At 36.2% G+C, this 22,914-nt stretch overlaps 1 protein-coding gene across 3 annotated transcripts in view; it reads right to left on the bottom strand.

Moving 5' to 3' along the window:
* LOC128993477 (ABC transporter G family member 23) overlaps positions 1–22,914 on the bottom strand; it is a 112,074-nt gene that overhangs the window by 15,033 nt on the left and 74,127 nt on the right. For all 3 annotated transcript variants that reach the window (XM_054417395.1, XM_054417415.1, XM_054417404.1), the window contains exon 2: positions 1,673–1,900. In XM_054417395.1, coding sequence (XP_054273370.1) covers positions 1,673–1,900 — 228 coding nt within the window. The remainder of the gene's footprint in view (positions 1–1,672; positions 1,901–22,914) is intronic.

Here is a 22,914-nt window from a genome sequence, read left to right as displayed (position 1 = left end):
GTAGTGCTTAGAAGCCCCTTAACCTGCTAGGAATCAAGTATACATCAAAACGTCATTTTGATGATCAAGATTTAACTCCGCTAAAAAATCAACAGTACTTGATGAGACTGCAAAAACGTTGTCAAGCACTCTTTGTGACGCAGCCCTGACCTCTGTGCAAATCATCATAAACTAACACCTGCGGGATGATTGGAGGATTCTGGGTAAATATTGACACCTTGACCTTGGCAAAGTCACTTGTCATTGGCGTCACATTGCAGACACACGTGGTCAGGTACCACTTCCTATATGGACTGACTGCACTATAACACAGTGTCAAATTTTTCCCAGAACTTCCCAAAAAGTTCTTTTTTACCTTATTGTTTTGATTAGTTTGACTTCCTAGAAATATATGAAAACACAAAAATTTCAAGCAGCATTTTAATCTTCAAACAGCATTTAACCCGTTTTCAAATAATTTAATAAATTTGAGGGGGGCGTAAAAGCTGTATTGCAGTAACAAAAATCCAGGGTACCATTCAGGTGTATCACGGTTGACTCCTGGTTGTAACTACAATGTTGACAATCCAGGCCAGGGGTGTAAATAGTGGAGATAAATAAGTGAAGTGGTAAATGAATAAGATGTTAACTATGTTACTAGCTGAGAAGCAGATTCTTCATGATCATTAAACTAATGGTCAAGGACAGCTAGGTCCAGTTTTCAGCCTTGAATGGCGTTACAAACGTTTAAGAATCAAATGGCAATCTGCAGACTACAAGGCAAGTACTTAAACAAATCTATTGTGCCTTGTGTACAATAGAGAATGAATGAGATGAAAGCTTTCTTTACTGGGTGTGATTCATTACTCACGCTCATTAAACCCAGGTCAAGGGCAGCTAGGTGCAGTTTTGAATTTAAAGTTTTTCTAACGTTTAAGAATGTAATTGCAATATTTGAACTATTACGGTATGCAAAATTTATCGTATGCAATGAAAACTTGTAAAAGGACAGTTTTATCCAGGACAAAAGATCAACAGGACAAAAGGGTGTTAGCCTCAAATTTCATGATTAAGCCTTTCATCACTGGACTATTTGAAAATGGTTTGGATTACCTAATCTGTTAAGTGATCAACAGATAAGTAAGGGACGAAGGAAGCATTCAATTGTACACTTAGCACTAGCGACTAGTGTCTACGACTAGTAACTGGTGTCTAGCACTAGTAGCTTCTCCCTTGCACTCCTTTCCCTCTCACTATCATGTACCATGTAACGCTCACGCTGGAGGAAGACAGGATCATGAATCATGATCATAATGTTGCAGTCAGCAATGCTGTTGGGGAAATTCTAGGTCTCTTCAGCCCAAATTTTTCAAGCTGTAGTAATTTATAGTGGAATGTTTGCTATCAGTTTATTCAGTTAACTATAGTCCTGATCCCACAGATGATGGTTAATAGAGGTTTACATCTGCTACAAACAGTTCACTTGACAGATCCGTGTCTTGATAAATAAACCCATTGGGATCAAGTGACGCAAGAGGTTTTTGGATTGGGGGCGCAAGAGAGAAAAAATCCCCTGAATGGAAGGGGTGGAGAGAAGCGCAAATATCTCTCGTCCCCTTAGCGCGTCACATGCCAACTGCGGGCCTGTGACAGATCAAGTATTTATTCTAGACCTAGATTCTACTGTACTCACATGGTCCCCTTGGCCACGGTCATGTTGAGGTTGCTCAACACATGGTTGGGGTGGTGGCTGGGTCCGTAGTGTTTGAACGCATGTCTCACGCTGACAGCGTTCTGTCGTCGGGTCCACACAGTGCTCTGCTGGGTCTGCAAAGGCGGGTGTGTCTTGCCATTACGTTGGTCCACCGTCACCGCACCTCCGACCACCAAGTCCGGAGAGTCCATCGTGTTGTTTCCTTCCCTGTAACAAAGACGAACCACGTTATTTTTTTGTTCAATTTGCAAAAGGAAGAAGTGATGGAGGGGTGAATGATCAAGGCATTTGGTGAATCTGCTTGAACCAAAAGGCAGACTTAGAAAAAAATGAGTGGATAACTTCCACAAGCTGTGAGGTGATAGAGATTTGGAGGAAAGGTGGAGGATAGATTGTAGGCAGATATGTTCTTTAAAATATGAGGTTAGGTTTCCAACCACCTATACTAATACATGTAAGATTAGTTTCACAAGGAACAGAATATAGAAATCAATGTCTGAAGCACTTTAACTTCCTCCTCTCTGGGCTTCTTTTGCGAATGGGCTTTAGGTTTTTGGGGGCGCGCGGAAGATAAACATTTTTGCATGGAAAAAGGAAGGGGCGCAACTATTTCGCTAGCCTAACTCCTCTTTCAATAAGAAACCTGCCAACTTATCGTTCTATACTCTTATATTAATGACCTGTTAGTTGCTGCTTAATTTTTTAATTTTTGTCTATAACTGAATACTCTGTTCAATTACCTGTTGATGGTTCTAAAATATATTAGTGTTATATATTATTGTCTCTTTGTATCCGAAATTTTGTGTTGTATGATTGTAAATGAAGAATTTGAACCCTTTAACCGAAGCAGACAGCTTGGTTCCACTCTTTGAACGTCAAGAGCAAAAAATCATCATGGATTGTCTGGATCGAAGATCTCACTCCACTAAAACCCGTTAAATCAGCTTTAACTGTTTACATAATCATTATCAATTGCTTGTATTTTATATAGTATTCTCCTACAGCTGACGATTACAAGGACACAACATGAGATACAACAGGCAGTGCTGTAGCAGCCTTCTCCCGCCAGTTCACCTTGAGCGGCTCAGCGCATCCCGCCTAATTGCCGCTTTTTGAGAGATTTTTAACTGCGGAACTTTCCCACATCAGCTGTAGGAACGCGGAATTGTACCAGCTGTGTTTACTGCGAATAAGGAAACAACTCTAGACACCAAGGGCTATTTCGGACCTTAACATTTTCGGGATTACGATTCAAATACGAGATTATATAACTCTTAAACAGATGTTTGAAACTGGTTTCTGTGGAAAATGCACGTTTTTGAAATACTTGTATTTTAAATGCCTGCTGACCCAGCAGTTTTGTTTAGTAATAAATTACCCGATTGTTCTATATAATGGGAATCATTTACCAGACTAATCTCAATAAATATAGCAAATAAACAAAATAATTGCGTTGGTAAGCAGGTCATTATTAAGAGAGTTTATAAACTATGTTTCAAACCAAAACGTTTGAATTTGAGAAATTGATATTTTAAAATTCACTACTTTGGGTGATGACTAATTCAGAATTACCGTAAAGATAGCCAAGGTTACATTTAAACCACTTATCCTAGAAGATAAGAATATATCTACGCGTATTTCATATACATATTTTTAATAGATTTTATAATATAGGCTACTAAATGTAACAGAGGCGATATCAACATTGAAAGTGCAAGTGTAAACAACAAAGGACGCTAGCGAGAGCCGTGAGAAAGTCGAATGGCGGCCAAGACAAAGTGGTTGGCTGGTCACTGAACTGCTCTTGCTGCAGTCTGCAGTCACACTGCAGCAATTGAGCACAATCCAGATTCTCTGCAGAGATATTCTCACAACACAGAATATGCCTATACTCTGCAGCAATTTGGGCACAATGCAGCAGCTATTCTACAGATCTTTGGACACAATAACCACAAGATAGCTCTGTAGCAATTTCAGAGAATTTCTGCTATTCCGAAATAAAATGAGCACAATGCAGCTATTCTGTATAAATATGTTGCACAATTAAGCACAATCTACCTCCTCTTTTGACCAATTTTCAGCAATATAATACTAACTACAGATGTAGAAATATTACTACCCTGCTGCAGTACCATCAGAACCATTTATAGTTGCAAGAAGATATAAGACCAGTGCAGCAATGCAATTCAGTAATATCAGCAGAGACATAACATAAGGCAGTAAAGTAATATCAACATTTCATTTGTTTTTTATGCGTTCTTGTCATTAAAACATTTTCCTAGAATGGTAAAAAGAAAAATGAAGTGTTTTTTTACCTAATGGTTTACATTCGATGGGAACGTAATTTCAAAGCGATGGAAGCTATCAAAATTAAAGAGAAAACTGTCAAACAAAAATTCAACAACAACACTCACAGTATTTTTTGCATTTTTTCTTTGTCTTTCTCAACGAATTACGTAAGTCAATTATCTTTACCAAGATAATCAACAGTAAGCATGATTCTCGAACAAATTGCAACGTGAGTTGTTTGAGGAAAAACTGCTGAAAACCTAAAACGTTTTCCTGCAATCAGTGAAACATTATAATTGCACAGCTGATTTAGTGGTTAGGGCGCGGGCCCTCGATCCTGGAGAACAGGGTTCAATCCCCGTCAATCACGAACTGTTTTTGCAATTAGTCATTGATTTGATCATACCGAGCCCACCTCAAGGTAATAACCTATAGGTTCACCCATCAGAAACGAAAAAGATAATTCCTCTGGTGAATAGAATTTTCTATATTTAATGCAATTAATTCGAATTTTGTTTTGCCATGAACATTCTACATGAGTCAATTAGTCAAATACGGAGTACAGTAATGACCCAGTGTTAAACCTGTTTGCTAATTCGTAATTCACATGTTCTGCTTCATAATACTTTAAGCACTTGGCGAAGCTCCGCTTACAACAAGGCATATGTTCTGGAGAAGCATTAGAAGGCTCTCCATTCTAAACAAGATCACGTTGTAACACTCTAAAAAGTCATTCGTCATTTGTCTTTAATCAGTAAGCAGAACGTTGATTCATACATCTATGGACACTAAAGCAATGAATGTTCGCTACTAAGAACATGATGAGTAGTGTGGAGCAGAAATTGCAAAACTTGCGCATGCAAGGAAATTACTAGTGGTTTTCTTTACAAAAAAGTAAATAGTCTTTCACAAGATTGAAGTGTAATTATGAGTAACGAGGTTTTTAAACAAATAGGCTAAAGAAGAAACATGTGTTTTTAGGTTAGTAAAATTATTTCATCCTAGTTAATTCTGAAGTAAATTAAATCTTGATAGTACGTGACAGTCTAACACATTCGGGAATTCCATGTGTAAATGAGTCTTAGTTAGATAAATTTCCAGTTCTAGATTTTGATTTGTGTTGAAATATTTTTACGAAGCCGAAATACCCGCGTATTTTAAAGCGAAGATGAGTTAACAATGAAGTTGAATTAATGAGACGACAGTTTGTAACTGACAAAGATCAGCTGTTTCTTCAGCTGTGGTAATTAAAAATCCCATTGATCAAGGACAGCTGATAATTTAGACTTTTCTGATGATCAAAACAGCAACCTCTTGACCGTAAGCTACCTAAGCGAGCACCTATATTCCAGGTACTCAACTATTCATTGATTTAGCTGGGTAACTGAGAGGTCATTGTTCTTACTTAGTAGTGAGAAGGTCATCGGTTTGATCCTGAGAAGAGTCAATCGCTTTTTGGTTGTTCGAAACGTGATAATTTGGTTTTAATTAATAATTACGAATAAAGTTACAGCAGATATAATTTATTCGACAACCACCTTGCTTTCATATTCAGATGAACAGTTAAAAAATACGCATAATATGCAGGTAGCTGTTTTAATATAGAATCCAATGTATGTTTGGTTGTTTGCTTGTCCTTTATGGACTCTGAAACCGCTCGACAGATCGTAATGAAACTTTCAGGCATTATTAAGCATTATTCAAGGATGGTTTGTGTGAAGTTTGGTGCAGATTCGTCAAAAGGGCTCCGCCCCAGTGGCTCTGGAGTTTCCCATGTTAACCTTATGAGAACTCATATTTAAATGGAACGAGCATTTGACATAAAACCACATCAGGACAGGACGACGTCTGTCGGACCAGCTAGTGAATAATAAAACAACGCTTTTGTAAAACGATTCCAAAAATGGTCCTTCAAACCCCCAATGTTCAAAGAACTTAGGCATAGAAATAGAGTGAACATCTTAAAGTGAATTTCCCGAGTTTATAGGATATAATTCCAATCCGGTAATCCAAGGTGTCGGATTGATGAGAGTCAATTGTACTTCGATAGCGAATTTCCTTGTCACTTATCTCCGTTTGTTTACTCTTTTAATTCCTAAATACAGAGTCCCCAACCTGTACTTTTTCTCTTATCCTTCCTTAAAGCTGTTATTATTGGCTTAAGCGATGTTCTGTAGTTTGTATTGATACGTAATTGTTGCATAACGATAGGTCGTGACTCACGTTTCTAGACTGACAATGGAGGCGGTGTGGACCTGTACAGTGTACACCAAGGACACGGTGCTGCCGGTAGTCTCCAAACTAATAGTGTTATTGGCAGTGGTGGCGAAACTTCGAAACTTCCGAAAAGATCATAAAGATACTCCTTTCATAACCGTTTTCGTCAGGTGGGGAAGTCAAGTTAAATGTTAAACAGTCGCAACTGCTTCAGTTCGAGCTATCTCCGACACAAAAACGCATTTTCTTGCAGTGTGGTAGCCATTTAAATATCAAGTCTCCAAGTCTGTCAAAATTGACCAAGAAGACCACTGAGCTAGAATAACAACTGGATGTAGCACTGGCACTGCAACTCTGCTAGAAAGTGCAGACGCTGTAAATTAAATTATTTTGGTACAAACTAGAGGAATCAGTGCATGGCTTTGTGTATGTACAATCCCACAGTCTCCTAATACTAGTTCAAATGTTCTAAGTACAATATACTTTATCCCTTAGGAAAAATGGCGGCCAACGTCTGGCAATCATCTGATTCAGTGCTGCCTCCAGACCCCTAGCTCAGTGGCGAAGACCATAACCAAATCAAAAAAAAATTATAATCTTTCCATTGTTGACATTAATAGCTGTAAATGAAGGGGAAATGAGAATCTACCTTTTATGAACCATTGTTTTACCCTCCGATAACCTATTGTTGGAACTAGTTGTAGTTATTCTAACCCGATGTTAAAGTTGTTGTCAGCTTTACGATCAAAATGGACATACAGTAGTTAAATTAAGCCACCCAAAGTGCACCAAAGTGCACAGATGAAATTTTTTTTTTAATTGCCGATTTCTGTAAAATACGCTAAATTATCACAAAAACAAATAGAGCTGTGACAGCACTCACAGTTTTTATGAGTGGCTCATTCAATGACGTTCTTGTTTAATAAAATAGAATACAGCTAATCTCATCTGGCACATCCAGTATAGACAATTCAATGCAACCTACTCCAATTCTATTAATTGTAAATAATTAACTAAATCGAGATAGTAAATTAACTGCAAAATAGTGAAGTGAAAACTCTGATTTATAAAACCTCACTCAGCAAAAGATCCGGGATCCCAGTAAAATTGTTGAAACCATAAAATTTAATAACCACAACCTGATAATTAGTCGGAATACTACGTAATTGGATGGTTTATCCTTGGGAGAACGTTGGATTTTGTTTAGTCCAAGAGCTATTCCTGAAGGTAGCATATGCTTGGGAAATTAGTTTGATGCTAAGGTTTTAATTATATATGCAGGTTATCCATATAACCTGAATATAGAATGACTGCAGTGATTAATGACGAAGAGGCGTCACCAGTTGGTCATTCATAAATGACGAATACATTGGAATATTCTTTAAGAAATAATATTAAACACTGGTTCATTCAATATACAAAGGAAACCCTAGTAAACCTGGAAATTCGCACCGCAGTGACAATGAAGCAATCTTAGCTCAAGGCGTCGCCAAACAAGTTGCGCGATCGTTTTCACATTTCGTCGTCGTTGCAGAACTTTGTTTACCAAGGTAAGTTCCTCTGCCGCGGGGTTTGTCTGATGTCCGGTTTGACAAACACCCCCCCCCCCCATCCCCCGCACCCCCTGGCCCTCGATATCACATCATCACATCTTGCCAGTCACCTAACCTCATCAGCATCTGTGGCTAAATCTGTTATGCTTCTTGTTTTCTGTCACCGAAATGGCATAGATTATAGTGATCCCGAAAGTGATACTGTAGAAAATACAGGGACGATTTAAACTCTGCTAAGACAGGGAGAAAATACAGATTATCGATACTCCTGAATGATACAATTTTACAAATTAGCATTGATAGATCCTAGTGAAAGATATATCACTGTATATAAAAGCATAGATTATACTGATCCCTATGAAAGAGATATCACTGCAGTATAATAGCATCGATTACAACGATCTAAATGGCAGAAATATCACTGCATATAAAAGCATAGATAATACTGATCCATATGAAAGAGATATCACTGCACAAAATGGCATAGATTATAATGGTCCAAATGGCGGAGATATCACTGCATAAAAGCATAGATTATACTGATCCATATGAAAGAGATATCACTGCACAAAATGGCATAGATTACAATGATCCAAATGGCGGAGATATCACTGCATAAAAGCATAGATTATACTGATCCATATGAAAGAGATATCACTGCACAAAATGGCATAGATTACAATGATCGAAATGGCAGAGATATCACTGCATAAAAGCATAGATTATACTGATCCCTATGAAAGAAAAATTACTGCAGTATAATGGCATAGATTATACAGATTATACTTAAAATGTTAAGAAAAGAAAAAGAGCTATGGATTGCAATCCTACAAAGTAATATTTAAAAATGGCTTATAATACAAATATTTGTCTTACAAATTATGTATTTTTGAAATGGGAAAAATGATAAAAGACTGCTTTAAAAGACCTGACCTTAATTTCAGTTTGAAGCTTTGCTTTGGAGGTATCATAATGAAAGACTTTCTAGGTAAAGGTCTATATATGATTTTAGAGTTGTCTTGGGTACTTTAACTATTTTTTAACAATGCATTTGAGGAGTGTTGAATTTTATTGTTAAAAGAAATTTATGATTGGGATTGACAAGTTCTAGGTGTATACATCCAAATTAGATTGAACGTTTCTAAATATAAATGTGTGCGTGTGTATACGTAAACATATAAGATAAATAAGTTCCAAGTCTAAATAAGGTTACTAACAAAATTAACCAAGTTAGACTTAAGAAATCAGAAGCATGAAAGATCGACTTTGAGAGCCCAGACGCGGAAACACCTACCAGTGTTTGTGATATAAGTTTTTGTGGAGAGATAAGTAGTCCAAGGTGACAGTCAAGGCGAGTTGCCTCAGAACAGACGAGTAATTATGAGGCAACGTCAGCGAGTATCAGCATCCCATGTCGAGGTGTCAACTCACAGAAACACTGACATTCGATACACGTGCAGAACTTGGTAAACAATGTAGAGAGGGGAACAGTGGAACTGAACTGTGTGGAGAAACATTTACAATACAGAGGCAAATAGACTATTTTTCTCTTCTTTTGGGTCTTTTCAATAGTGGTACCTTAGTACGAACCTCGGTAAAACAAATTCCTCGATAAGACGATTTTTTAAAATCCCATTGAAATTTTCATAAAGGTCAATGCAAAAACCCCTCTGTACAACCATACACAAAAAGAATTAAATATACTGTAGACCGTCAGCTGTGCATCAGTTACCACAGGTTCTGGCGCACACCGCTGGGAGCGGCCTACGCGCTACGTAACTACACGGCACTCCCAGCGGTGTGCGCCAGAACCTATGGTAGCCATGGTAACCGCAGTACGACTGACAGTCTATATTTAATTCTTTTTGTCCATGGTACAACGTAGTAATTAGAGTTGAAACCTCCATAAGACGAATTTGTTTGTGACATGGGCTAGGACTGATCCTCTATACAACGAATATTCTTAGCACAAAACCTCTAAAAGACGAATGCGACCTACATAAGACGAATTTCTCATGATCCTACGTAGTTTTCAAAAAAATAAGCTTGTTTCAACTTGAAACCTCCACCCATCCCTCTTCCTTCCCCAGTCATTGTCTCAGAGGGAGGAAAAACCTCTATAAGACAAATAATGGCAGTATTAAACCTCGATAAAACGAACCTATCAATTAAAAATACCTCTATAGTACGAATGTTTCCCCTACCCCTTGAAATTAATCTTAGGTGGAATTAGAGTCTCCACTCTTTTAAAGCTCAATGTGGCGGGTTGGTTATGTTCAACTGTAGGTTTAGTTTATAATAGGTAATAACAATGATGGTGAAATAGAAATAAAACAACAATTTTGTGTACTTATTTTGTTAATGTGTATTTGTGCAGTATGTGTTCATACGAGTTCGGTCAAAAGTCAAGTTTGTAATTTATTCTTGTGTTTATAATTATTATCAAAACGGGACTTGCAAAACTAACCTTGAAATAAAAAGAGAAACGATTAATGATTTAAGCAACTTTGAGTTGAAAGTTAGTACAAATTCATTATTCTAATATGCTTATCAACAAAGCTTTAAAATATCTAAACTAAATAAAACAATGTATAACACATAACTATAAATTACGTAGTTTTACGACTAAATATTTGTAGAACGGCACATAAATAAATTAGTATATGGATGTGTGTGGTATATTATCCAAGTTGACGACACTTGCAGATTCGTACAAGTTCCTGAAATTGCAGCCTAGTCAGCCATAGTCATTGTTATCATGAAGTTTGCCGAGTCAGCTAAAGTAAAATTAGAGCTAACAACTTAAGTCAACCAAGTAGTATGTGTGGTTTTATGGTACAGCTCAACTTCAAAAAAATATATTTCAGCTTGTAGGACATTTAAGAGAACTAGAGGTCGTATCTTTCTAACATATGCGTAGATTTTCCTGCGATGCACACGAGCTGAGAAAAAAAAGGTTTTCAATAAAATGCTTGTCTTTAGAATTGGCCCAAGTTAAATCTTCATAAAAAAATTGAATTTCCATTTTTGGTCCAATTAACATAAATATTTTCAAAATACAAATAAAACCTGCACATATAGGACCGATAAACTTTCTTTTGGTACAAACTGCGTGCAATTCGATCCAATATTATGGTCAGGCTAGCTGTCATAAATGTTGCAAAAGTTTTTTAATACATTAGATTTCATGGCATAAGTATTTAATTTATTATGATCTACTTTAGTCTAAAATCTCAAACCAGTTAGTGTAGGAGAAACTTCAAAGCAAACAAACGGATATACAAATCTGCATAATATAGTAAATATTTAGATAATATTGGGTATGCATTTATTTACAAACAGTTTTATATTAGTCTCATTCCCTGATAACCATTTTAGCACAACAAAATCGCGATTGTTCTAGCGAGTTATGCAATGATGAACTAAACATATTAGTTCCGTTGAAACCACACCTTGTTGACAATGCACTTAGCTATGCTAATATTAATCGTGGGTTGGTTGGTAAAATACTACAAAATTCAATATACATTCTGACTGCATTAAATTAAATCCTTCATTATATTGAGTCATGATAATACACCGACGTTAAAACTATTTGGGTCTTTCTTTTAACCCCATGATTAAAGTTCCCCCTATGTGAGTTAGGTTAGGTTAGGTATGATATGGTTATATAGCATATACCATATTCATCTTGCGTAAGGACAATGTTAGTAATTGCCCTCTTTTTTTAACTCCCCCTCTTTCATCAGTTAAATAAAACGATAAATTTAGAAAAATTCTCACCTGGACCGACAAATAAGATTTAATCACATACTGGAAGGTTTATCCAAAAAACCCCTAATCGTGAATTAAACAGATATAAATAAGAAAGCTTCAGATTTTACAAAAAATGAAAGTCTTCTTGCAGTATCCAAAGTCAACGCCATAACAATAAACTGTTGGGAAAAATTTCCATGACAACTGAGTTCCGTTACAGTCACTTTCCTAACTCGGTTGTATTGTTTCGTTTGGTATCAAAATAGTATTTTTGGCATACAAATATTATAGACAAAAACGAAATTGAACTTTTACAACCTCGAAACCCTAGGGTGCGTATTTTAATACCAATATCAGTGAAGATGAGTATGCAAAGTGGGATGTTCGATTGCTACTGACTAAGATCATAATGGTTTTAGACAGGATAATTTATTAAAAGTCGAAACATAAAAACAGCTGGGTACTTGATAAAAACACTTAGGTGGAAATAGACCTGGAGAAGTACTGACGTTGCAACTCTGCTAGAAAATCGAGACACTGTAATTTTGTTAGGTTGGTACCAGCTAGGGGAATCATGTCACTGCCTAATGGCATTGTATGCACAATCCCAAAATTCAATAGTTTTAATGCCCTAAGTACAAAGTACTTCATACCCAAGTACAAATGGTGGCCAACGTCTCGCAATTCTCTCATTCAGTGCTACCAACAGTGGTATCTTTCTCTTAGTGGATAAAACAGATAAATTCATGAGTATTTCCTAACTGGTATAAACATACAGCTTTGTCGTTTTATATTGCCCTGACGCATCCAATACCCAAACAACGAATTTGAGACTCAAATAACGCTTAATTGGTCAATCAATGTAATAAAAGGAAAACGGGTGAAGCTGCACACCTTGGGGCAACCTTGCGGTAAGGAAGTTACTCTCGGGGCTAACTGGTAGAACACCACACTCCGCTAGTAGTCAGCTGTCTATAGTCAGTAGTCAGGAGAAGTAAAAGTCAATAGTTTGCTACTAGTAATCTGTAGAGAGTATTATGAAGACAGTAGTCAATGAACTTAGCAGACGCAACAAAGAAGTTTTAAGTCAGAACAGAGTCAGAAGGCTGCAGTCAGTTAAGTTAGGACAAAAGTCAGTAGTTCGTGGATTTGGACTAGTCAGCCATCTGTAGTTTGGTGTAGTCAGTGGCCAATCCAATGTACAGTATTCAGTACACACAATAAAGTAGCTACTGGTCAGAATTGTAATCGGTAGGTTGTGCTAGGTAAAAACTTAGTAGTCAGAATTGAATGGACAGGTCAGTGACGTATTTTAAAAGGCAGTATTATTTAGACAGTAGTAAATTCGCAGCATTCAGTAGTCATAATAAAGTACTTTCTGGTGGGAACTAAAAGACAAACATCAGTTGTCAATGGACAATATGCTAGATACAAGTCAGTAGTTTTTATTCAGTACCCAAATTTCAAATGTCAGTTCCAGTTGACTGTATAGAAAGTATTTGAATAGACTTATCATCACAATGAGTATGTTTTATCTTTGGTAGTTGGTACTACCAAGTCAAGTAGTCGGTAGAATGTCATTAAACAGAAGAAGACACGTAAGAACACTAAAGAACACGTAGCTCAGTACCACTTCTTCCTTAAAAATATTTCCACTTATAGCCCTGAAGATTTAAGTTGACATTATGCAAATGTCAAGATTTTTACTGTATCTCATACTCTTCAAATCAACCCTGATTAATATAGACAAAACGAACTCGATCTGGTCTCAAAACGATTTACATCTATTAATTCATTTCACCCTTACAATTTTTCAAAACTAGACGACCTAAGATAGCAAGAAGTAAAAAAAGCAAAACTAAAAAATTCGAGAACATTTTTATCCACGGCGCAGCGTTTAGTCAAGATCAAGGTGCATCACAATGGAATTGCCAAACAGATCATGTAGAAAAATGTGCCGAGTCAGAGAAGAAGTCTGATGAAGCAACCAGTTAGTGGTTATGAAGTAACACAGGTATATGAATCACATCTCTGTTCAGTGGTGTCTACACTGGGCCAAAGTTTACTTTTGTTATAATTTGTTGTGTTTAAACTCATTACATGTCTTCTGTGAGTAGTATTCAGTACTTTGATTGTTAGGTAACAAAAACAGCTGTTTTCATTTTCTGCATTCTCGCCATCTACACCGTAGACTTCTCATCATTGTAAAATATACACCTTGGTCAGATGTGTGTTGGTCGCGTTTGTGTATATGTTGATTTAATGTTTCATTAGGTCGATTTTAATGGTTCTGCTTTACTCTTTCGTTACAATTTCAGAGGACCAGTAAAATATCGCAAATAAATTGTTATATCCCCTTAAAACAGTTTTAAAGTTGGTATAAAGGAACGAGAAACAAATGGTTAACAACAAAAATTCCTTCATGTAAACCATGTCTAGCCTTTAAACCGTATTTAGATAATGCACGATGATGATATACATAGGAATAGTATAATTAAGTATGCTTAATCGATGGTGTGTTTCCTCTCAGTTTTTTAGATACTCTATGGGCGGACGAGCGAACTAAAGTTTTGTGTTATCAAAAACATTAGAAAAAATATCTCCATATTACTGTAAAACCTGGTGCTTTTTGCGTTGTCAACTGAATGTTGAAATACATAAACGCCGTTATTTATATTGTTAATTATGTGGAGTGGTTTTGAATTATAGAGACAGATAGTTCCATCATTCTGTTATCAGATCGTAACAAGGACGAACTCGCATGCATGTATCATAGCTACATATGAAACTTCCAACGTGGTTTCAAACAATAATTCAATCACTATGCATACGTATTTATACTCTTAGGAAATGTCATATCATTTATCAACGATGAGGGACCAGTCAATGATGTATATTTTGTTAGATATTGGGAAGTCAATCAGAATCCGATTGCTAACTGATACCGAACACCTGAGTAGTTTTCACGATTTTTAGGCGAATTGTTAACTGCCGGAAATAACAAACGCTGTAAAAACCTCTTCGTTACAATAAAGTTGTGAAAATATTCAAACAAAAGTCCAAATCTTGAAGAATATTCCTTTCGCAAAGTTGGATTTAATGCGCCAAGGTATTAAAGTTCAGCGTCGCTAATACTTCGAAGAATGGGTTATCCAGGGAGTCATCACATAGTGACCATTGATTATATGATTCACTGTCTGAAACTCCGTACCAAGGCTACTTAACGGATCTTCTGTCATTCCCCATCTCAATTTCCTATAGTTACATGTTTCTATGTCAGTACTCTTAACTTCCAAGAGGCATAGATTATTTATTTGAAGGTTCATTCCACCTGGAAAACGGATCTGGAATCAGAAAGCTGTTTCGACCCTGGAATGACTACCAAAAGCAGAAGAAGGGGTTTCCAGCAATAATTTATGACGTTTAAGATCAAGTTGTTCATAATGGTGTGATTTACGTTCGTTAATCGTTGTATTTTATTTTCCGAATCGCTTTGCACATTAGAACACTACTGAGATTTAGAAATGACCAATGGCAATGGCATGACCAAAGGATCACAAAGTGTAACTGCAGGTCAAAATTTTTAAAATTCAGTCTAGATTCTAGAACGAAAGTGTCAATGAAAAGGAAGGTCAGCACATGCATAGGGTTATAGAAAGTGCAGTGCATGCATAGTTTCGATACGAATCTCAGCAAAAAAGGGAAAACAGTGCAATCTTTTTGGCGACTAGTTAAGTAGCCGTATGGCACGGGTAGTCTCATTTATAGAATATCCATTTAGTATAGGAACCAGAAACATTATTTTACTTCATCATCAGCAGAGTATTGAAAGTGAAAGGTTAGGGAGTAAACGAGTAAACTACGCAGTACAATCTGTTGTTTGCAATTTTTTCACCAGGAAACTGTGCGCCGTGAGAGGCAGGCAGTGGTTAGCGCGTGGCAGCCCCGCAGTGCTAGTTGCGACGCACCGTCGAGCAGTGTTTCTTACATCATTGGATGTTAACCGCTCACCATTATGTTATCATTACCCAACTCTGGCTCTGGCATGAGTTCCACACATAGCCCGATCCTAGGTTTAGTTGGGATTGCTCCTTGGTTTCCGATCACTTAAATCTCACTTTGGAAATACATTATGGGTTTAAATGACTCCGGTAGTAACACAAGGTGGTTTAGTGTGTTTTCACAAGAAAAAAATGTACATTCGTTCAACCAAGAACCTTTTTTGAATACGACGTGCCAAACCACCATTTTATTAATTTCTTTTACTTTTCAATCACAATCCAGTTAGAAGACTGTATAAACTATAGGCATCCCAAGGACAAAACGACCTGCGCAGAAACGAAAAGATCACGCGGTTCGCACCGGTGGGTGTGGCGCAAGATGTATCGAGTAAAAGCATTTTACTTGATACATCTTGGGTGTGGCGTACCCTTCAAACCTGCGCAGCGCGTAATGGCCCAGGGTTGTTTTGTTTCTGGGATGTTCATGTATATAGCTATAAACATACCAAATCAGAATATTGCAAAGAAAAGGCCAAAGAAGGACAGTTGTATGAGCTGAATATAATTTATGATGTTCTCAACTATTCAAGTTTGAGTTGTTATCAAAGTTTTGTTGTTTTTCTCCATTTTATCAATTTTGAAATCCTAAACTGAATGGATTAGAAACACAAACGATTTAAAATGGTTCGAAATCTTATTTAAGAACAAATACAATTTAAAATATGAAGCGTTTTCACCAACAACTGGAGTTTGACTAACCACTACAGACACGACGTCGTCCAGGAATCTCTGTTGTCTACTCTGTCGTCCTTGTTGCAAATCAGCATTTCCTGGCCGAATGCCAAACTCCTAAACGCTTCCTCGCGACATCTACCATGGATTCCCAGATGGATCACAGCTGCCGTGATGGAGGGGATAGTTGGGACTCGGAGTCGGTATGAATCACGTTCTATAGCCAACTTTCCGGATTGCACAGCGCCGTCCTTGGCTGCTTTCACCAGGAGTGCCGAGTGCTCTATAGTAATCGCAACCGTTTGTCGTCATAATCTTCCACGCAATTCGCCATGGTTTGTACTATAGTCTTCGCCACCCTAAGTTGAGGCAGCCCAAGGCCGCACGACGTATATCTAGTGCGGCCTTTGGCTGCCTCAGGGTGGCGAGGACTATAGTAGCTTGTGTATTTGAAGTAATCCGATCAACCTTCCCTGGACGCATTGGGTTTCTGACTTTGGACTGATTGAGGGACGTCTTTGCTCTTGCAGATGTAAAAGTCCTCCCGATCATCAGTGTTAAGGACCCAAAACGAATTCTTACTCACGTGATGATACCTTCATAGCTTCATCTAGACTTGCTGATGAATGGCTGAATCTAAACAGAAGAATTGGCAAATGTATTCTTCAACGGTACACCATTTTGGTGACTACGTTGTTGGCCGTGTCTACCGGCCAAAGTGATTAAAATAATGGCTGCTAAGGTTCAAGTTTTTGGAAATGCACCAGAGTAAAGCAGAACTTTAAACGTAACAAATAAAACAAAATGAATGTAAAAGTGAAATAAACTATTGTCGTTAACGGAGCTAAATCCAAGGTGGTCCATCGAAGCCCTCTCATACCTTATGTATACCAGCAGATTCTCATGGAAAAAGCAGCAAGACAACACTCATTGACTATGTGGTCCAAAGTTTACCGTTTTGCTTCAGATTCCCAAGATTGGTCATCTGTCTCCGTTTGGATTTCAAATCGTTACATCTAACACTAGAAGAAAAGCTTCCAAATCTCACATAAGTAGAATCTTCTTATGAATGTCTTCGTTACTGACCTAAGATGGTTATATGCAACAAGGCTAAAAGTTTAGGCCATTTTCACATGTGATACACGGTTTACCCCAAGGATCACGGTGATTTCATCTTTTGACAGTCAGCAAGCGATTGGGAAAAGTCTTGTATGAAAGAAGGGTTGGTTCTGTGAGAAGCTGGCGCTACCTTGCACACTCATGAAACTATTGCACCCCGAAAATATCCAAAAAAGAATCCTCCCATCCTAAAACATAAAAATTGTACTTTTTACACAAATTTGTCAAAACTTCAATTCCATCGTTCCAACTGGCTAGTTCCAACTGGCATCGTTCATGGTCCGGTTTTTCCGAATCACGCGTTAAAGAACCGTGATGCATTACGTGTATCATGGCGCGTAACAGTTGTACACACGTGTACACTCACACACCATAACACCACGGGGAACACCGGTCGTGGGTTACATAAGGAACGTGGAACTGGGTCGGCGGATTGGACTGGAACACCGGCATTTCATCAGCTGACGGAGACGCCACGCCGATCAACGATTTGATTCAATTGTGAACCACGTTGTGGAAACTCGTTTCTTGGAAAAAATAACTCCGGACAAGAACTGAATTGTGTTTAAATTCTTATTATTCCTCTCGAGAAGCATGTTGAGGAGTTGAGGAGGTTGGTGCCAAACGGTGTTGCACTTCGAATAGTAGATGTTATAACCTTTTGAGAAATGTGAAAGAAAAAAAAAACTGAAACTAAAATATGTTATTTGAATATTGGGTCATCATTATGAAGTTTTTGGCTGTGAATCTTGCCCTTAGCTTTGACAATGGGTACGATGGGCGGGCATCAACTGCGCCAACTGACCTTAGTCAGGTAGTCGGGTATTCCTGAATTGCGCCAACTACACCAGGGAGCCACCCAATACGTCCCTTAACTACGCCAAGTGGCGGCCCTCTTTGACTGTATAATTGAGTAGGTTAGGTTAGGTTGAGTTAGGTTAGGATAACACGTAAACAAGGACATTCCTTCTGCCAGCAACTCACCCCTACCTGGCTTGCTTGGCGCAACTAAGGAACTCGTTGACACAATTAATGCACGGCAAATTCACGGTACAGCACCGTGAAGTGTGCATTTTAATACCATGTTAAAGTTGCACAAGTGATCAAAATCCCTAACAAATGAGCATGGAATATGTGGCCACAAAGACTTCTAACTTATATATTTCACCCTCTAAAATAAAAAACAATAATTTTAATTTTGTTTATGTATGTCAGTTATTATTAAAGATATTTAAAAGTAATACATTTTATTCAATTAGACTCTATTTATCTCTAACGAGGTCAATAACCTAACACGACTTACTTCCAGGCTCCACTTTCTTTTGCAAACAGAAACATCTTTGTTTTGAAGATGAATAGCGTCTGTGTTTTGTGTTTGAGTCATTTGAGTGCGCCATTTGAAATTCAAATTTGCCATTTAAAGCGATTGAATTTCACAGTCTATAAAATATACGCTCGCCAAGGCTATGGTGATTAACACGTTGATTTCAAATTAGCAGCCATATTGGCGATTAAATTGTAATTGTTAAGTCGACCTTCGGGTTATTAGCTGCAGCTTGTTTGATTACTGACATCAAAGATGTGAATGTTCATTGACTATAGATACACTTCCTTGAAAATTGCCCATTTCATGTTACAATTTATTAATAATGTTACCCCTTTTTAAGAACGTTTAACTAAGTTACCTTTCCTTTCGTCTTATAGTTGCATTCTTGAAATGTTTATAGTAGTTCTTGAACTTTTGTATATAGTAGGATGTTATAAAATAGTGACCTCTGAAGATGCCACACCTCGAGGCGAAATTAACACTTCAAGAACTCAAGGCAACTACAAACGAAAGGTTATTTAGTACTTACAAAATTAATTGTTAGTTTTTAACTAAAAAATTCAATGAAATAATCCACTAACTAAATGTAACAGTGTGGTTGTGAAACTTATATATTTATTTTCACAAAATTTTGAATCTTACCGCTAAAAGGTCAATTTATTGTGAGCAACTTTTTTTATTTTTAAGCTGATTGTTTGGGTTTTAATGGAGTATCCCGGCTAAATACAGGGTTGGACTTCGTAACATTAATCTCCAATAGTCATTCGCTCATATTGAGTTAAAATAGTCTACTCGCGTCCCCAACTTGATTTTCCATAAAATAATATCAATAACAATAGTTAAAATTTAAAAGATAAAAAGAGGAACTGCGTTTTATGAGATGATTATTCAACTACAATTTGATTGAGTGAAGAATTTGCTACCTTAGTAAAAAAAATTCAATGAAAAAACGCATTTATCAAAAAGTAATTTGAGTGGAGTTTACTTTTACAATATAAAAGTAAGTTATATAATATTATATTATAATATAATATTATATTATAATATAATATTATATTATATAAGTAAGTTTACTTTACAATATCCAACAGGACAGAATGGTCACGTGTTTTTTACAATATTCTATTCATAATGCAGTTATATAATTACAACACATTTTCTAATTGGCTAACGTGATGGGCAATAACATTTTTAACTCACCGTAATCAATAATTTAGAATCTAATTACATCTTCAGGGTTTATTCACATGGAGGGATGACGGCTATTATTGAAAATTTCCCAATTAAGTGTTTTGAGTTGATAATTGGAAAAACCCCAACAATTAGTCATCATGTTTGTCGAAACAATTAAAACAAAGGGAAACATGTTTCAAAGTTAGAATATATTATTGGCTTCATTAATAATTAATTAATTGTCACGTTTTTAAAATTTAATTGTGTGTAGGTTTTATTAATTAAGCTAACATATTTTTTAGGCTTTTATAACAATTAAATAAGGTTAGATGCAACGTAATATGAAAAACTAAAATGTTATGAAGTTTTGAATATTTGCTTCATTATTTTTGTCATTAGTATAACTTTTCCTACATAATACAACTGTTTAATCATACTCAACCTACATTTCCTTCATCAATATTTTACCCATGGAGTCTAAAAGTTTTATTCAGCAATGAAACAATCCAAGATCCAAATTAAAAGTGATGAATGATAAGAGTATATAAATTACAACTGGGGTTTAATTTGTAGAAGATGCAGATTTTTTAAACCAATTTTTAAGCTTTGAGACTTTTAAATACTTATAACCTTGTTTTTTGCTAAAATAAAACTATACTTAGTCTATGTCAACACTGACCAAACCTAACCTAACCAATACAAAAATTCACAAGGCTCTGAGTTGATATAAATGTTAAATAAATACAACTTTTCAGAAATACTAGACTGAACCATACAAATACTCAGAAAACCCACTCGTAAGTTACTTTTAAGTAAAACAACGAGACAAACCAGCACGTTTTACTTGGTTAAAACGTTAGACAGAACGTTTAGAGTGGAAAACGTGTTAGCTGACGCAGACAAACATAACCCTACTTTCACTGTTGTGACACTTCAGCGAGTATTTCTGCTGACATTAGTCAACAGTCAACTATCTTCTCTCAACACTCAACAGGCAGTCCACAGGTGCGTTGTATAGGAGCGTTGTTGATGGCGTTGATTTTATTTAACGACCATGTTGATTGTCATTGCGATAATAACTGTTGTTAATGATGTTGATTAAGATGATTAGGACCTTTTTCGTTGTTAACGTTACCAGTATTTTTTCAAGTTGAAATATTGTCTTATCTCTAAATTCGGTTTAGAGTTAGGTTAGGTTAGGTTAGGTTGAGTATGGTTTGGTTGGGTAAGGTTTGGTTAGGTTGAGTATGGTTAGGTTGGGTAAGGTTGGTTTGGGTATGGTTAGGTTAGGTTAGGATAGGTTTGATTAGGCAAGGTTTGGTTAGGTTGGGTTGTTGTATAGAACTTCATTTATGTATTGTTACATACAATCTATTTAGCAGTATTCGTATAACAGTATGTCTTCAGTATGTATTTCTTGTATTCACTTTTACTATACTTTACAGCCAATTGAATTAAACAAAAATAATGTTGTTCAACTATAGAAATATTCAATTATTTTGACTACAAACTATAGTTGATATAATATTTTTAACCTCTTAAATACAAAAAAATTATAATTTTGAACATTTTATGGTATTAAATCTTAACCGTGTCACCGTAAGATGACATCTACGGATGTGCTTTAACCAATTACTATTAGTCTTGATGCTGCGATTACGCCCTGAAAATAGTACTTCTGAAGACCTCAAGGCCATTCGATACTTCAATCAATTGCGTCGTTACCATTCTTTACAATGTTTTCCTTTTAAAACAAAAACACTAGAAACAACATGTAATTTGAACAAATCAAGTCATTATTTTGAAACACTTAATCTTCATACATAGGCTAATTTTGAAGTGATAAAATTTTATTAGGGTAGATAATGATGTACAGTCATACTTAAATCGTTCCGTGTGAAAATTTAATCGCCATTTTGTACGTAGTATTTTTATGGTTGTAAGGTGGGCTAAAATAATCAGGTACTGTTTTTACCGTCGTAATAGTCCTGTGCAGTCAAGGTCATAATTTAATGATACGGTTCAGTTTTTAATTAGTGACATCAAAATATGGAGCAGTTGCATACACTTTTAGATTTGTTGGTTAAATTGTATTAGATTTGCTGCAAACGAAAAGGTAACATTCAAAGTTGTGGAAAAACTGATCAAAACAACACTTTCTCAAAATGATTTTGGTGATTGAATCATTGAAGAGCGTAGGGACTTATGCGATAAAAAAATTTCTGATTTGTTAGACATTCCACACGATTAAATATGGATGGACATTGAAAGAGTATAAGCAAAAAAGGTACTACATTTTTACTGGCAATGAGAAAACTGAGTGAAAATATTGATCTCTGAGGGTGAAAAAAGTTGTAATCGCCAAACTTTATAAACTTAAAACTAATATTTAATCGTTTTTAAAATATGATAATTGGTCCAGCCAAACACGGAATTCATTGTCAATTAAAGTGTGCATTTAAAAAAGTTCCCACAAGAAAAACGAAACAACAATGAGGAAATGTTTTGAAAACTAACATGATACAAACACTACTGTCCAAAAACATCAACTCAACTTCTTTTGTTTGTTATAACTTCTTGTGATTATTTTTTGTTATTTTCAACCTTCACTTCCCAATTACATCGTACCTTAACCAAAATTCCTCAGAGTATTAAAATCCTGTAGTACACTATCAGTTAAACTATTATTTGAATACTCAAAGTCAAAAAACAAACCCCTCTAATATTAATTAGGCGAGAATAATCAAACACCAACGAATATATGATTTTAAAACATACAAGATGAAAACACTCCTCAAACCTAATACACCTACATTTTTGTACTCATTGTACAACTCCATTGTACTCATTGTTATATTTACCATATAACTTTCAGTTCCCAAAGACATGCCCCAAATTGAAAATCCACAGAGTAAAGAACCAACCTTAGTACAACTGAAAGAGGTTACAATGTATATAGATACTTTTTGCTGACGAAAACCCTGTGAAATATTACATTTGAAGGTTTTAGTTTGCGTTTTCATGGACAATAAACTAAACACTATCAGTATATAT

This window comes from Macrosteles quadrilineatus, unplaced genomic scaffold, assembly GCF_028750875.1.
Source record: "Macrosteles quadrilineatus isolate MER2022 unplaced genomic scaffold, UCM_ALF_1.0 Scaffold_1__1_contigs__length_201487025, whole genome shotgun sequence".
Classification (NCBI taxonomy): domain Eukaryota; kingdom Metazoa; phylum Arthropoda; class Insecta; order Hemiptera; family Cicadellidae; genus Macrosteles; species Macrosteles quadrilineatus.
Note: the sequence above shows the minus strand (reverse complement) of the source record. Positions and strands in the feature narration are given on the sequence as shown.